The 15,841-nt window shown below is 58.6% G+C and overlaps 1 protein-coding gene across 3 annotated transcripts in view; it reads right to left on the bottom strand.

Moving 5' to 3' along the window:
• LOC115642049 (CD97 antigen-like) overlaps positions 1 to 15,841 on the bottom strand; it is a 55,755-nt gene that overhangs the window by 22,351 nt on the left and 17,563 nt on the right. For all 3 annotated transcript variants that reach the window (XM_030545422.1, XM_030545423.1, XM_030545424.1), the window contains exons 2-5: positions 8,643 to 8,699; positions 7,284 to 7,421; positions 6,402 to 6,557; positions 2,009 to 2,164 (exon numbers count right to left, since the gene is read on the bottom strand). In XM_030545422.1, the coding sequence (XP_030401282.1) occupies positions 2,009 to 2,164; positions 6,402 to 6,557; positions 7,284 to 7,421; positions 8,643 to 8,699 (507 nt within the window). The remainder of the gene's footprint in view (positions 1 to 2,008; positions 2,165 to 6,401; positions 6,558 to 7,283; positions 7,422 to 8,642; positions 8,700 to 15,841) is intronic.

The raw sequence follows: 15,841 nt of genomic DNA, 5'->3' as shown, positions 1-15,841 counted from the left end.
ATGGGTGGGGAATGTTTTGTCTGAAGCATCAGGAGTAAAGTACAAAGCCAGGTGGTGAATAAGGGATGTTTTGTCTGAAGCAGAAGGAGAAAGGCACAAGGGTGGGGGGAGTAACAAACATGTTGTGAAACACACAAGCTGGGACGTAGGTTGTTTATCCCGGATGGTTTGTCTCAGTCTGTAACTGTCGGGGTCCATTGTCAGAGGCAGACTTGTGGCCGTGTCCCCGTGGCATCTCTGGGCGCTGGCACTGGGCTGCATTGGCGATAAACCTGGCCGAGCGCCTGGGCCACTGACCCGACTCTGAGCTGTCTGGGCACTTCGATGTAGGTTTGCTGGGCCGGTGACCCGGCCAGAGCCGGGACAGCACACAGAGCCGACGAACGGCAACCCCATGTCCCCGCCTCAGACTGCTGGAACTCGGGGGGCCTCAGGGATGCCTGGGGCTGGGCTGACAATGCCAGTCACAGCACATGCCCCTCACAGCGCTGCCCACGCAGGGAGCTTGGGGCCATGGGAGGGTCCCTCAAACTAGCAGCTGCGCCCCCTAGAGGCCAGAGTAGAGCATGGCTGCCTGCCCACAGCGAAGCTCAAGCAATAGGGGAGGGGGGCAAAGTCAAGAACACTTTAGCCCAATTCCCAGAGCCGTTCCGGAGCCGCTTTCCAGGCTCACGGGGACACTAGCAGCTCAGATGCTGCGTGCTTGGGCCAGCGAGGGTCCCCTCCCCTCTCCCAAGCACATCTCTGCTCCGTTGGTCTGTTTCTAACCCCGAGGGCTTATTTCCCGTCCAAGCGCCGGGTAAGCCCGGCCCCATGCTCTGCAGTAGCTGGTGGGGAATTGCTGTCGGGGTCCTGCACCCACCCTACTCCTAGCCACGGATGTAAGGGCCCAGCACTGCAGCTACTCCCTACCTCCTAGGACTTATGGGGGAGGATTGGGGGTGCGGCTGGGGCACACTGTGCTGTGGCTATTCTCTCCTCACCAGGGCCCATAGTGGGCAGAGCGCACTGTGCTATTTCAATGGCCAGACAAAAGGCCCCTTCCCAGCTCAGGGGGACACTAGCAGCTCAGAGGCTGCATGTTGGGGCCAGCGAGGGTCCCCTCCCCTCTCTCCAGAGCATCTCTGCAGCACACGGAGTTTGCTCTGTGGGTCTCATTATTCCCCATTCAAGCACCGGGCAAGGGGTGAGCCCAGCCCCATGCTCTGCAGGAGCAGGTGAGAGCAGGGCCAATGAGAGGGGGGCCAAGAGGCCATTTGGCCTGGGCTGCAAGCTCAAAGGGGGCCTCAAATTTAGACACTTTTAATTTACTGGCATTTGATAAGTTTTGCAACTTGTTTTTATAAGCGTCCCTATTGGACCAAAATCAATGTGACCCACCTTCTCTAAGCTTAGAGTTGCAAATTCAAGCAAATAAGTGATGTGGTTTGGTAAGACATAATTTTTTTGTTAACTGATACAGATTTTGTCATATTAAAGAGTTAAAAATGCTCATAGATATTCAGTATTTTTGTCAGTTTGCCTGCATCAGTGGCTTCAGGTGAACGCACCTTCAACGTGTTGAAGCAGGGAAAGAACTATCACCATTCAGCTATGGGACTAGAGCGTGTGAATGGGCTCCCCATGCTTAATGTCAACGGTGACATTGCACAATAGCGAGATTTTTCCTCAATAATTAGTGCATTTGCACAGAAAAAGGCTACAAAAGCATTGATTAAATAAAACAATATTCAAATTATGTCTCACTCTTTTTTTAGTGCCTTATTTTGTTTTCATGTGTCATTATTGTGTCCGTTTATTATGGCTGGAGGCCTGAACAGCTGGAAGCAGCCTGCACCTCTCTGGACCTCTGAGAAGGCCTGAGTGAGGGTCATGTCTCACCACAGCCTCGCTGAGGCCTCGGGCCACTGCCAAAGCCGGCAGCAGCCCCAGTGCAGCGCCAAGCCTGGAACAAGCATTTGTGTGTGCAAGGGGGGGTCTCAGCAGGTGCGGGTAGGGGAGAGCTCACCCTGGCAGCTGTTCTCACTCGTGTGCGTGAAGTTGGCTTTCCCAGAGCTGGGCTCGTAGCCATCGATGCAGGTACAGTAGTAACTCCTAGGCACGTTGGTGCAGTGTGCGTGGGGTCCGCAGTCTGCCGGGCTCGGGCCCTGACACTCGTCAATATCTGCAATACAAGAGGGGATGTTCTGTACAGTCCTGGCAGGGAGACGTTCCTGTATCACCCACCTGTACTGAACTGGGTGACGGGACCCAGGCCCCCAGGCCCCCAGCAGCTTAACAATCACAGGCTTGACTCTCAGCTATGCTCAGGCAGCAGCAGGCTGCTCTGGCTGCGGAATGGCCACTCGAGAATACGGTGTATTGAAAACTGTGTTAGCATCACAAGCTTCCACTTAACGTCTGCAAGGGGCTTTCCTGGTCCTGCTTGCTGGCTAGGGGGCTCAGGTGACAAGCGTGTGATCTGGGTTTTCAGCAGTGTGTCTGCCAAATGGCTAACCTAGAGCAAAGTGGGGTTAGTTGTGCTCATCTGCCTTCAGGAGCAGCCTGCTTTGTCTCTCTCTGTTTGGGGTCCTCGTGTTCTAGGGTTCTGGATTCTAAGAAATAACCCCGTGTTGATCTGCAGCCTGCCAGTGAGAGGATGTGATGCTTTGTTTCTAACTGTGTGTGTGTGCCGTGAACATAACTCAGGGAAGGGGACCTTCAGACCTCTGCTCAGCCACTGTGGCCTCTATGGGCCAAGCTCCAATGGGGCCAAGATTTGGGGAGATTTAGGAGTCCATGTGTGAAGCTGAGTTGCCCAAGGGGTGGGAAAACTGGGACTTGGCAGAAATCCCCCTCAGGTTCCAATCACAGAGGAACACACAGGCATTGCCAGCCCGGGTCAGTCCCAAGGCCCCTCTACCCCGGTATCCCGTCTGCAACGAGTGCTACAGAGGAAGGTGTAAGAGTCCCGCAGCAACAGCCAGGGGATAATCCTCCCCCATTAAGGCTCCTCCTGGTCTCTAATAGTTGGAGGTCGGCTTAAGCCAGGGGTCTCAAACTCAATTTACCTTAGGGCCAGTGCCAGTCCTCAAATCCTCCCAGTGGCCAATGTCACTCATGCTGCCCAGAACCCATCCCCCAAAAACTCTGTCCCCCACCTATCTAAGGCTGTGGGATGGAGTCTAGGTGGGGGAGGAGGTCTCAGATAGGAGATTGGGGTGCAGGCTCTGGGAGGGAGTTTGGGTGGGGGAGGGAGTCTGGGGTGCAGGCTCTGGGGTGGAGTTTGGAGGCTGGGGTGTGTGGGGGGAGGGGATTCAGGCTCTGAGAGGGAGTTTGGGGGCTGGAGGAATGTGGGGATGGGGTGCAGGATCTGAGAGGGAGTTTGGGGGCTGGGTGTGTGTGGGGAGGGGATTCAGGCTCTGAGAGGGAGTTTGGGGGCTGGAGGAATGTGGGGATGGGGTGCAGGATCTGAGAGGGAGTTTGGGGGCTGGGTGTGTGTGGGGATGAGGTGCAGGCTCAGAAAGGGAGTTTGTGGGCTGGGGGTGTGTGGGGATGGGCTGCAGGCTCAGGGACGGAGTTTCGGGGCAGAAGGGGGTGTGAGGACCTGGTGCAGGCTCTGGGTAGGAGTTTGGGGTCGGGCAGAGGTATGTGAGGAAGGGGTGCAGGCTCTGGGAGGGAGTTTGGGGTTTGGAGGAGGTATGTGAGGTGGGGGTGCAGGCTCTGGAAGAGAGTTTTGGGTTAGAGGAAGTATGTGAGGTGGGGGTGCAGGTGCTGGGAGGGGGTTGGGGCTGCGGCACTTACCTGGGGCTCCAAGGCAGGGTAGGCCAGGGGGCAACTGCACGCTTCTGCCCCCAGGTATCGCCCCCACAGTGTCCCATTGGTCACAGGGGCACTCGGAGCGGTGGCAGCGAGCGGAGGCACAGCCCTGCCCCACCCCTGGACCGCAGGGAGGGGCCGGCAGCCACTGGGGAGAGCAGACAGACACCACTTGGCTCCGCTGCGCTGCTGGGGCCCGTGATCGGGGAGAACCCAGGGGCGGCAGGTGGGGCCAAGGGAGAGACCAGGCCCCAAAACTGCTGGAGCCCCACTGGCCACACTGGGGAGGCTTGCGGGCCGCAGATGACCCACGGGCCAGAAGTTTGAGACCCCCGGCTTAAGTCCTGAAGTAGGAGCTTTTCCCTCCCTCACAGAATTATTGTCCATTAACTAGCACAGCTCCAGGCATTGTCGTTCCCCATAGAAACAGCCAGTCCCTCTTTAAACCTCGACACATTCACAGCTTCCATGCCGCAGTAGCAGTGAGTTCCAGAGGCTACTGCTGCCCCGGGTGGAGGAGTATTTCCTTCTATCGGCTTTGAGTTTGCCCCTTCTCAATTCAGTTCTTTCCACACACTGCCCCTTTGCTCATTGGTCTTTCTAAAGCTCGTGATTTTCTCAGATAATCTGATTTTTTTAATGCCTGGGATTGTCATCACGAGCTCAGCCACGCACTTAAGACCCTCTGGAGCCGAGTTAAGTGCGTAGCTGTGCAGGGCTGGAGCTAAGCATGTGCTTTGCTGACTCAGGGGGCTCAGGGAGCACAGACAGGGACCAGCACAAAGTGATTTAGCAGCTGGCAGCTTCCAGCGTCCCCCAGTGGAGACACCAGCATGTGGGTATCCCCTGCCAGGGGACTGGCACTGGTGCATGCGCCAGCTTCACCAGCACAAAGGGGGCTCCAAATCCACTCCACTGAGAGCCCAGAGAGACATCTTGGTCTGTGCCCTGGGCAAACTCCCTGCCCTGGGGGAGCGACGCAGAGCTGGACAGCCTGTGTGTCCATGTGCCATGCTGCTGGAAACCAGGGTGTCTCAGGGAAGCCTGGGGCTGGGCTGGCAATGCCAGTCCCAGCACATGCCCCTCACAGTGCTGTCCTGGGGGAGTGACCTGGAGCTGGAGCAGAGAGAGCCTGGAGCAGGGGCCTGGTACAAGGCCCAAATCAAAGTCAGCAGAAATGATGCTCTGAGCAAAAGTCCATCCCTGTGGGACACTGAGCCAGAAAGAGTTAAGCATCTTGCAGGATAAATGACCCAAATTCTCCCTTTAAAGGAGCCGGGAGCTCTGCTTCTGGCTCTGGGGAAGCAGCACCGTATCGGAGCAGCTGTTTTGTTGCTGAATTGGTGAATCTAAGTATTAGAAATAACCAGCAGTTTGGGGGATTGTCGGCCCCACTCTACAGTTTGCCCTGATGGCGCAATCTCAGTGGGGCCTCCCCAGGCACCAGTCACACTCTGTCACAAAGCAGAGGGTTGTTTGTAAGTTCACCATCCAGCGCACAAACTCAGCACCGATATTGCCCGCATTGCTACAGCACAGTGACTGTGTAACCACATCCCAGCACCAGAATCCCCTGCCTAGCGCATGATCAGATGATTTGATGGGTGGGGAATGTTTTGTCTGAAGCATCAGGAGTAAAGTACAAAGCCAGGTGGTGAATAAGGGATGTTTTGTCTGAAGCAGCAGGAGAAAGGCACAAGCGGGTGTGGGGGAGTAACAAGCATGTTGTGAAACAGACAAGCTGGTACGTAGGTTGATTATCCCAGATGGTTTGTCTCAGTCTGTAACTGTCAGGGTCCATTGTCAGAGGCAGACGTGTGGCTCTGTCCCCGTGGCATCTCTGGGTGCTGGCACCGGGCTGCATTGGTGATAAACCTGGCCGAGCGCCCTGGCCACTGACCCGACTCTGAGCTGTCTGGGCACTTCGATGGAGGTTTGCTGGGCTGGCGACCTGGCCAGAGCCGGGACAGCACACAGAGCCGATGAACGCCAATCCCATGTCCCCGCCCCAGACTGCTGGAACTCGGAGCGCCTCAGGGACGCCTGGGGCTGGGCTGGCAATGCCAGTCACAGCACATGCTCCTCACAGCACTGCCCTCGCAGGGAGCTTGGGGCCATGGGAGGGTCCCTCAAACTAGCAGCTGCGCCCCCTAGAGGCCAGAGCAGAGCATGGCTGCCTGCCCGCAGCGAAGCTCAAGCAATAGGGGAGGGGGGCAAAGTCAAGAACACTTTAGCCCAATTCCCAGAGTCGTTCCCAGGGCCACTTCCCAGCTCAGGTGGACACTAGCAGCTCAGATGCTGCGTGCTGGGGCCAGCGCGGATCCCCTCGCCTCTCCCCAGCGCATCACTGCAGCACAAGGAGTTTGCTCCGTGCGTCTGTTTCTATCCCTGAGGGTTTATTCCCCATCCAAGCGCCGGGCACAGAGGTGAGCCCAGCCCCATGCACTGCGGGAGCAGGTGAGGGTCACGTCTCATCACACCCTCGCTGATGCCCTCGGGCCACTGCCAAAGCCTGCAGCAGCCCCGGTGCAGCGCCAGGCCTGGAAGGAGCATTTGTGTGTGCGAGGGGGGCTCTCAGCAGGTGGGGGCAGGGGAGAGCTCACCCTGGCAGCTGTTCTCACTCGCGTGCGTGAAGTTGGCTCTCCCAGAGCTGGGCTCGTAGCCATCAAGGCAGGTACAGTAGTAACTCCCAGGCACGTTGTTGCAGTTTCCATTGGGTCCGCACTCTGCTGGGCTTGGCCCCAGACACTCATTAATATCTGTAATGCAAGAGGGGATGTTCTGTACAGTCCTGGCAGGGAGACGTTCCCCGTATGACCCCCCTCATCCTCCTGCACTGAATTGGGTGACGGGACCCAGGCGATCGGGCCCCTGAGCAGTTAGTGATTAAAGGCCTGATTCTCAGTTACCCATTTCTGCTGCTGGAATATTGGAAACAGTCCCCCCGAGCCTCCTGTCCCAGGTATTGGGGGTGGTGGGTTCGGCCCCACAAACACTCAATTCCCCCATGTGAGGGGAGCGTGGGGAGACTTCCTCTGTGGCTCCTGGCTCCCTGTGTGTTTGGGGGGGGGTGACAAGCTGCCTCTCCTCTGCTCCCTCCATCCTGTGAGTGTGTGTGGGGAGAAAAAAGTCAGGGCGGCCCCATTCTGCTTCCGTGGGGCCCCTCTGCCCCTGGACACCCAGGGGGCTGATTAAGGCCCAGGCTGGGATTCGTACGGGTCAGTGTTATGGGTCCCCCCACCCTGTGCCCAATTCACAGAGCCCAACACTCCTGGCTCCTACTGCAGCAGCTCCTGCTGCTCACTCTGGAGGCCCCTGTTTCAGTCCCCAGGAGGGTGGCTCTCACCTGAGCTGCTTCCCTCCATCATTCTCCAGCCGGGCTGAGCACCCCCAACAGGCCCTGCAGTCAGTGGAGTTGGCTGCTCCAGCCCTTACTGCCCTGCTCTGTCCCAGTGCCCCCCAGGACAACGTGGGAGCCCTGTTACCATCACAGGTCTCCGTTGGGTCGGTGAAGAAGCGATTCTCATGTGGCTGGTATCCATCCAGGCAGGTGCAGTGTGTGTTGTTCACACACTTGCTGTTTGCTGGGCACAGCATATGGATGTTACAGTCCTCAGTGGTACCTGCAGGGGCGGGAACAGCTGGGCAGAGCAGCTCCCCACACACACACAGTGGGACCGACTCCTTTCATATGCCCCATTCGCTGAATTTCGTCCCCGGGCGCCTGGCAAACAGCTCTGATGCCATTCACCGCCTGGCAACAAGCTGCCCTCGGCTGCACAGGAGGCCTTGGCTCCCCGGGGTGTCCCCGGCACAGACAGGCAGAGCCAGGCGTTGCTTCAAGTGAAACGTTTTCAATCTCACCCCATTTTTCTCCTTTTGGTTGCTGACATCGTTACTCTCGTTAGCTTCAATTTCAAACCGAAACCTCGTTTTAAACCGGAAAACGGGCGTTGTTCGTTTTGAAAATTATTTCCTCTCTCACCCCCCCGTGCAATTTTTTCCCAAGTAAAACCAAACATTCCTCTGAACCGAATCAGAATCTTCTGGCAAAAAATGGCTCCTTGGGAAATTCCTGCCCGGCTCTGTTCTGAATTAATTTAGAGCAGAGTTGGGCGTGAGGCCAGTTTGGATCCTGAGCTGCCTCCCATGACCCAGATTGTGACCTGCCTATGGGGGCTCCTGGATCCTTTAGCTGCCCAGTGTTTGGCTCCGCTGGGATCCTCTGACTAGAGTGAGGGGAAGGATCCCAGTGCAGCTTAGCTGGCTGCAAGGCTTGGGATGGGAGCAGACGGAGCAGGGTGGATGCAGCACTGGGGGACTCCAGTGGGTCAATGGGAATTTGCCCAAATCCCATTTTGGGATTCGCAGCAGAGCTGGGTTTGGAGTGCAGAGTCCTGATCCCAAACACGCCCCAGCTGGGCATGTGGGTCCCAGGTTTCAGTTCAGCCCGATTTTAGACAGGGCACCTACAAATGCCACTTCTAACATCTGCACCATCAGGGGTTTGATTCGGGCTGTCCAATAACCCAGCCCTTGGCTACAAAGGGGATCTGACCCTCACTCCAGCCCCCAGTGTAGAGCCCTGGGCCCCAGTGTCTATTCTTTGCTGGCCACAGGGCTGGGAAGGGAAGGAGAGGGCTACACAGGGGCCTTCTCCTCTCCCTTGCACACACCGTGCTCCACAAACCCACTCCAAGATGCTCATGCCAAGGGGCTGCTCCCGGCTCGCCCAACCCGACTCTACTCTCCTCCCACAAGGGAAAGGGGCCAGAGAAGGCGAAGGCCGGAGCCCAGGCAGCTGGGAGTGCTGGGGAAGGTTAGCCAGGAGGAGTCAGTCTTACCTTGTATGCCATGATTCTGGGTCACGGCGCCCCACAGGCACAGGGTGATGCAGAGCCCTGGAAGGCAGAGACAGGGTAAGGCACCATAGGCGGACGGTAACTGCCACTCATCTGCACACGCCCCCAGCAGCCCTAGTCCTGCCAATCCTGGGCCAATGGCCAGTCAAGGCCCTGCCGATGGTGGAATTAAAAATGCAGAAACCTGGTGCGCTGGGAAATCAGCCCCAGCTGGGATCACTGGTCATATTTTTAACTGGTTCCAGTTGGGAACTGGACTTTTGACCAGGGCAGCTGGGTCTTTTATTGTGTGTATGAGCAACAAAGACCAGGAGCTCCCATTGTCAGGGCCGGATTTATAGCTAGGGCACCCCTAGGCGCAAGGGCTTAGTGGTCTCCCCTCCAATCTTGGAGCTCTGGGGACCCCACTGTCTGGAGGGGGCTGGGAGCTTCAGGGTACCACAGGCGGTGCCCTGCCACCCAGCACTCCCTCTGCCCATTGCCCAGCACCCCCCACTCCCCTCCCCAGAGCTACCCCATGAACTCCCCCAGAGACCCATCTCCCAAGCCCTGCCCCCCGGCCCGCACTCACTGGCCCCCTGGGAGGTGATGCTGTCTGCCGTGTGGAGGGAGGAGCGCTCCAGCAGCAGGGCTGTGTGGGGCTGTTTCCCCCTCAGCCGGCCCTGACCCCTGCTGGGACCTGAGAGCGGCAAAATTGGAATTTTTTAGGTGTCCGTAGAATGCTGGCAGCGGCACTTTCCTATGGTGCCAGGTGCTGCCCAGAGCTGACCGAGATCAGGGCCACATCGTGCTCGGCGCTGCACAGACACACACTGAGCCAGTTTGTCACCCAAAAGGGTCATGGTAATAGGCAAAGGGAGGAGCATTCTCTCCACTTTACAGATGGGGAAACTGAGGCACAGTGAGGGGTAATGACTTACTCAATGTCACCCAGTGCAGCCATGGAATGGACAAACCCGCTTGGAAAGGGGAAGCACTGAGAGAGGGATGAGGCACAACACAGGCTGCTGTTGATCGGCTTTTCACTCAGGTATCGGCCCAGATCCGTTCCCTCCTGCTGGTGTTTATTTAGAGCCTGTTGCTCTGAGTCATTAACCACACGCGGATGCAAAGAACCAGGTGATAAAGGACCCAGGGGCCGAGTGCCCGAGGTGCTGTGCAAAGGGGAAGCACAGCGGGCTGTGGGACCCCATTGTGCTTTCCTAGGATGGGAGCTAGAAAGGGGGCGCGGCTTTGAAATTCAGCTCCGGCCGATCTCCCCCGGGGAGACTCCATAGAGGACGAGGGAGCTGGGGAGGTGACGGCATCACAGGTCCCCTGGGAGCGAAGGCCGAGTCATTAATTCAGAAAGTCTAAGCCTAGGAAGGGAGCAGGCTGATCCGGCCTCTCGCACTGCATGGGCCAGAGAATGACCCAGGGATTCCGGCATCCAGCCCGTAGCTGGGGATGGAGCTAGTGCAGAGCTTGAGAGGGGACAGCTCATCTGTGCGACTCCACGTGATGGAGAAGCTGCCGTGTCCCAGGACAGTCGGCCCTGAGGGTGACGTCCCCTCCCCATTAAAACACGAGCCATAGTCCTGCCTGGAGAGGGGGCGTGTTGGCTATTCAGGCTCTTTATAACAGGGGCAGCAGCAGGGCCTGTTCCCAGGCAGCCCCAGCCTCGCTGGGACATCTCCCACCCCACCCGGGGCAAAGGGCTTTGGCCCCTTGGAGGCCTTTCTTCTGAGATGGGCCATTGGAGCACGGGCAGAGTTAGGAATAGAACCCAGGAGTCCTGACGCCTATCCCTGCTCTAACCACTAGACACCACTCCCCTCCCCTCCCCTCCGAGCTGGGGATAGAACCCAGGAGTCCTGGCTCCCACTCCCGGCTCTAACCTCTAGACCCCACTCCCCTCATCCCAGGAGTCCTGATGCCCAGCTTGGAAGCAGGGCCAAACTCATTTCATACGATGCCTGTCAGCAATTTTTAGTCTCCACCACGGTGAGCTAGACTGGAGCACAGGGGACCTGATCCCCAAGGCCAGTCCAGTCCTGCAACACCTTCTCCCGCCCCCATTGAACCTTTGTGTCCACAGAGTGGCACTGCACAGCCTTGGCCACTAAGGGGCGTCACAGCCCCACACCAAGGCTCCGGCCCCAGCGTTCATGCTGGGCTGGGTCTGGTCCCTCAACTGTCCCCTGACTTCCCATAGTGCCTGAGCAGGATAGTTATCCACATGCCAGGCACATGCACCGCACACGCTAGTGCTCATGTGCACACATACTCAGGCATGCACACAAACATGCAGATGTGTGCTCACGTCTGTGAACAAGTACAGATGTACATACCGGGGCGCCCACACCCACGCATGGGAACACGTGTGCCACACTGTAGCAGGGTGGTCTCCCCGCTCCTGCCCCGAAGGGCTTAAAACAACCCTGGGAGAGGGCTGTAGCCGGAGAAAAACCAGGCTGATTGGGGAAGCAGCCTCAGGTGAGGCCATGCCCCCAGTCAGGCCACAGCTAGCCCTATAAGAGGGCTGAGGGCCAGCGGCTAGAAGAACACTCTCTAGTTTTCCTGAGAGGGAAGGACCTGGTTTCCTGGGAAGCTGAGTAGGATACCTGAGGTGGAGCTGTGCTGGGGACGGGCTGAGGGAGCTGGGGAGCTCCAGCCTAGCAAAGCCCCAGGCTTCAGTCCTAGTTAAAGGCCCACAAAAGGTAGTGGGTCTGCAAAGCAGCAGCCCAGGAATAGGCAGAGGCAGCTGGTCCAACCCCCCATGCCAGAGATGAGTGGTTTACAGACTGTAGTCTGCCCTAGTGAGCAGGGGCTAAAGCAAGGGTAGGCAACCTATGGAACGTGTGCCGAAGGCGGCACGTGAGCTGATTTTCAGTGGCACTCACACTGCCCAGGTCCTGGCCACCGGTCCAGGGGGCTCTGCATTTTAATTTAATTTTAAATTAAGCTTCTTAAAAATTTTAAAAACCTTATTTACTTTACATACAACAATAGTTTAGTTATATATTATAGACTTATAGAAAGAGACCTTCTAAAAACATTAAAATGTATTACTGGCACGCAAAACCTTAAATTAGAGTGAATGAATGAAGACTCGGCACAGCACTTCTGATAGGTTGCCCACACCTGGGCTAAATGATGACTGGCAGTAGCCACTGAGGCAAATTGGGATAGAAGGTTGGGGATTCCCCAGGGTGGGGAGACCCAAATTGTGGGATACTGCTGGGGGCAGACACGGGGCCAGTGGCAGGTGAGACACTGGCCTGCAGAGAGCACTTTGGGCTGGAAGAGCTAATTCCCTAGATGACCAGCAGGAGGTGCTGCGCTGGTGAGTCGTTGCCCTGCCACACACACTCATGCACGGGCACAGAGGTACAGACACGTACGTTCACACATACCGGCAGCCTGCTGCAGCATCAGATGCAGGGACAAGGAGCCCCCAGGACCCTCCCTGCTGCTCAAACACCAGCCAGGCTGGAATGGAGGGAGAATCCTTCAAACCCTCCCACCAGCGATGAGCTGCCGTGACTCTGCCCAGAGAGACATGTGATTATGGGGCCCTGCCCCCTCTGTCCTCTCAGGGACGTGGCCAGAATCCCCCATGCAGCCCCCCACACCACCACCAGCCCCAGTGCAACCCTCTTAGCAGGGAATCAGTCCTCCCCTGCCCCCGAGTATCCCACAGCCCGAGCTCCCGCCCCACTCCCCACAGCGCCCCCGGCTGGGAGAGGCTGGATCTGGAACAGCCGGGAGCTCCACCCACAGCTGGCGCTCCTGCCCTGCTCCCCACAGCACCCCCTGCTGGGTCAGCCCAGGACTGCAACAATAATACTCCAGCACTTTGTCCAGGGCTTGCTGCTGCTGCTGCCCTGGAGTCCCGTGTAGCTGGCAGGAGCTGGGGTATTGCGCCCCCCCAGGCTGCCCCCTCAGATGGCAACCGCTGGGCGGTGACCGCTACCAGTGAGCGCCGTCCCCTCCCACCGCGACGGGAAGCCGTGAACCATGGAACAACCTCGGCCAAGAGCTGACGCAGGCACTCGAGAGACCCGAACTCCCCCGCCCCCTGGATTCCCACCTGTCTTTCCTCAATCCCTGCATCCAACCTGCCCCCATTTGACCCGGATTCCCACCTGAACCCCCAAACGCCCCCCTGCTCTCTGGGTCCCACATGGCCCCCCAGACTCCCACCTACCCCTGGGTCCAACCTGTCTCCCCTGTTCTCTAGGTCCGAATTGCCCCCTCCTGGGTCTGACAGGCCCTCCCAACCAGTTCCCTGGATCCAGTACACCTACCCTGGATCTGGCATGTGCCTCCTCCCTGACCCAACGGGGACTCATCCCAGCTTCTGTGCTCCCAGGTATGATCCAGCACTCCCCTTCCAGGTTTGCCACCAGCACAGACACAACTCAGCTCTCCTGACGTTTTAAGGCCCCACTGGGGGGAGGCGGGTGATGAGCCATGTTGCCCTCCCCCGGGAATGTCTCAGGCTCATGTCTCAGCCGGAGGTGGGCGCACAGAATAACTGTCCCTTTGTTCCATCTGGCCCCTCCAGGCCTTGGCCAGCAGCTGCCTCCCAATGGCCAAGAACATTTTCCCAGGGGGCAGAAGGGATGAAAAGGAACATTAATGGGGGCAGGGTGTCAGGGGGCCTTAAAGAGACAGTGTGCAGCTAGCCAGGGCCCCTCCCTCCGTGCCCCCGCCCAATAGCCCCAATCCTTCTTCTCGGCAGCCACAGCAGAGACACTCCTGGCTGTTCGGGGTGGGGGGATCTGAGCATGGAAAGTTTGGGAGCGGGCTGGGGGTCAGGATTGGGCCCGCGCCAAGCAGCGGGGAGGTGAATGACAGAGGAGCAGGGTGAGGGGCAGAGATCCAGAGGCCAGGAGACATGCCCAGATCCAGCTGCAGGTCTGGGTGGAGTCACCCCAGGGAGGGATCTGACCCACAGCCTGAGTACAGGAGAGACTACGCTAACTCCTGGGGAGCCAGGGAGGCACGGGGGGGGGGGGGGGGGCAGAGCAGCACCCAGGCCAGACCTTTCACCCCCAAGGGACCTATGGCGCTTAGCACCATCAGCTGGGCGGGGGGGCGAGTCTCCTCTCATTGACCCCCGGAGTCACCCTATTGTAAACCAGACCCAGTTACCACCACCTGGACAGAAGCTCTTAGTTCTCCTTTCCCATGTGGGGGTGTAAATCTGGAGTAACCCTGCTGTGAAACGGTGTAAGTGAGGGATGTGTCCTCCCCCCAACCTGCACAGACTGTCAGGCACTTGGGGACCCTCCCCCCCCGACACAGCCCCGTCGGTACCATCCCAGCCCCGAGGATACCCTGCCCCCAAGGTCAGTCTGGGGGTGAAATCAGAGCTGCCCGCCCCCCCCCCCCCCGGGGGCACTGGAGGAACAGAGGCTGGTGCTGAGAAATGATCCCAGGACAAACGGGTGATTCTCACTCTGACGCAATGGAATGGGCCTGACTCCCGCCGCCGCGGCCCCAGACAAAGTGCAGACAGTCCCCGCAGTTCCCGTCTCTGCCCTCCCCCATGCTGGACAGATGTGCGCTCGCCCTGGGGCGCTGGATCAGAGCCACTGCAGAGCCCAGCTGCTGGCGGGAGGGAGGGAGCCAGGCTGGCGTCAGCCTGGGCACAAACTCTGGGGCAGGAGCACATCCCAAGGGGGGAGAGGCTGGGCTGATGGGGGTGGGGGGCTGCTCTGGGAATGGACTGTGGAAAAGTGACTCTCTGTCACACACACACACACACACACACACACACACACACACACACACACACACACACACACACACACATCAGGCAGATCCACCGACTGGAGTGACGGGCACACAATGCTCTCAGCACTGGCACGAACACACTCCAACCCGGCACAGCCAATCTGCCTACCGGCGGATGAGCCGAACTCTCATCCGGATCTAGCATCCTCAGACTGAATCGTTAGCCCAGCTCAGTCGGCTGCACCTGGGAAGGTCAACAGGGCCATTAGGGGCACAGAGAGCACCATGGGAGGAGGCAGGGCCACGCAGGGGGCACCGAGGCCAGGATTTCCCTCCTGGACCCTTGTCACAATGCACTAGGCTCGCCCAGGCGTGACTGACCCCCCCATCTGTTTACTGAGTGTCCGTCACATCCCTCCCAGCAGCCGCTCCACTGCAGGATAACAGCCTACTCCTCTGCATGCCGACGGAGCTCCTCCCCTTAGCCCACCCCACTGGGCTGCTCTGTGCCAGAGTTGGACTCTAAGAAACAACCACCAGAGGCTCAGGCCTCAGGAGAACGGTGCCTCCTGGGGTCACAAGGGGTTAAGGTGACAGAGCCTTGCTGGGGTGAGGTGGAAGGGCTAAGCCCCCCGACCAATTTCCTAGCCTGCAGCCCCACAGAGGCAGCCTGCACAGCTGGGTTGATTTAGCTCTGCACAGTCTGGGCTTCATTTCTCAGGCAGGCTCAGCTGCGGTTTTCTATGAAATCTGCTGCCCTCGGGGTGTCCCCCTTCCCCTGATGCACACAGGGTCCCAGGAGTGGGCGCCACTTCCCAGATGGGGCCGGAAGCGCCAGCCAAGTCCCCCCAGCGCTGGGGGCTGGTAGCCGGCAGCCATGGTTGATCAGTCTCTCCTTAGGCTTTCTGTGGGCCCATGAAACCCAGTCCTGGTTGCAGGCAGGAGCCCGGACCAGCTGCTGCTCAAATTCCAACCCAGGAGCTGCTGGCTAGGACCAGCTGGGGGCCGTCTGCAAAGAGCCCCATGGCATTCTCAGCCCCGGCCGAGCAGCCACGGCCCCAGGGGCCCGCAGGCCCCAGCAGCACCCCCAGCCGAGCAGCCACGGCCCCAGGGGCCCGCAGGCCCCAGCAGCACTCCCGCTCTCCTGCAATCAGACATGTAGGGCTGGGCTGGCCCCTGTGCTGAGGCAGGACCAGTTCATCCCTAGCCCATCCCTGTAGGGGTTTGTCCAACCTGTTCTTAACGCCCCGAGGACTGGGGTCTCCACAGCTGCCGCTCTTCCACCAACAGAAGTTTGTCCAATAAAAGAAATTACCCCTCCCCCGTCTCTGAAACCCTAGGGCAGACAGAGCTGCACCACCACGGCAAACATACAGGTAGGAAGGCCCTTCCGTGAACACCTCTGGCCTCTTTGTAACAGCCCTCAGTGGGGGCTGTTCTCAGGTCCCCCTCAGTTG

The sequence above is a fragment of the Gopherus evgoodei genome, unplaced genomic scaffold (assembly GCF_007399415.2).
Source record: "Gopherus evgoodei ecotype Sinaloan lineage unplaced genomic scaffold, rGopEvg1_v1.p scaffold_37_arrow_ctg1, whole genome shotgun sequence".
NCBI classification, from domain to species: Eukaryota; Metazoa; Chordata; order Testudines; family Testudinidae; genus Gopherus; species Gopherus evgoodei.
The sequence above is the reverse complement of the archived record's forward strand: the minus strand, read 5'-3'. Positions and strand labels throughout refer to the sequence as shown.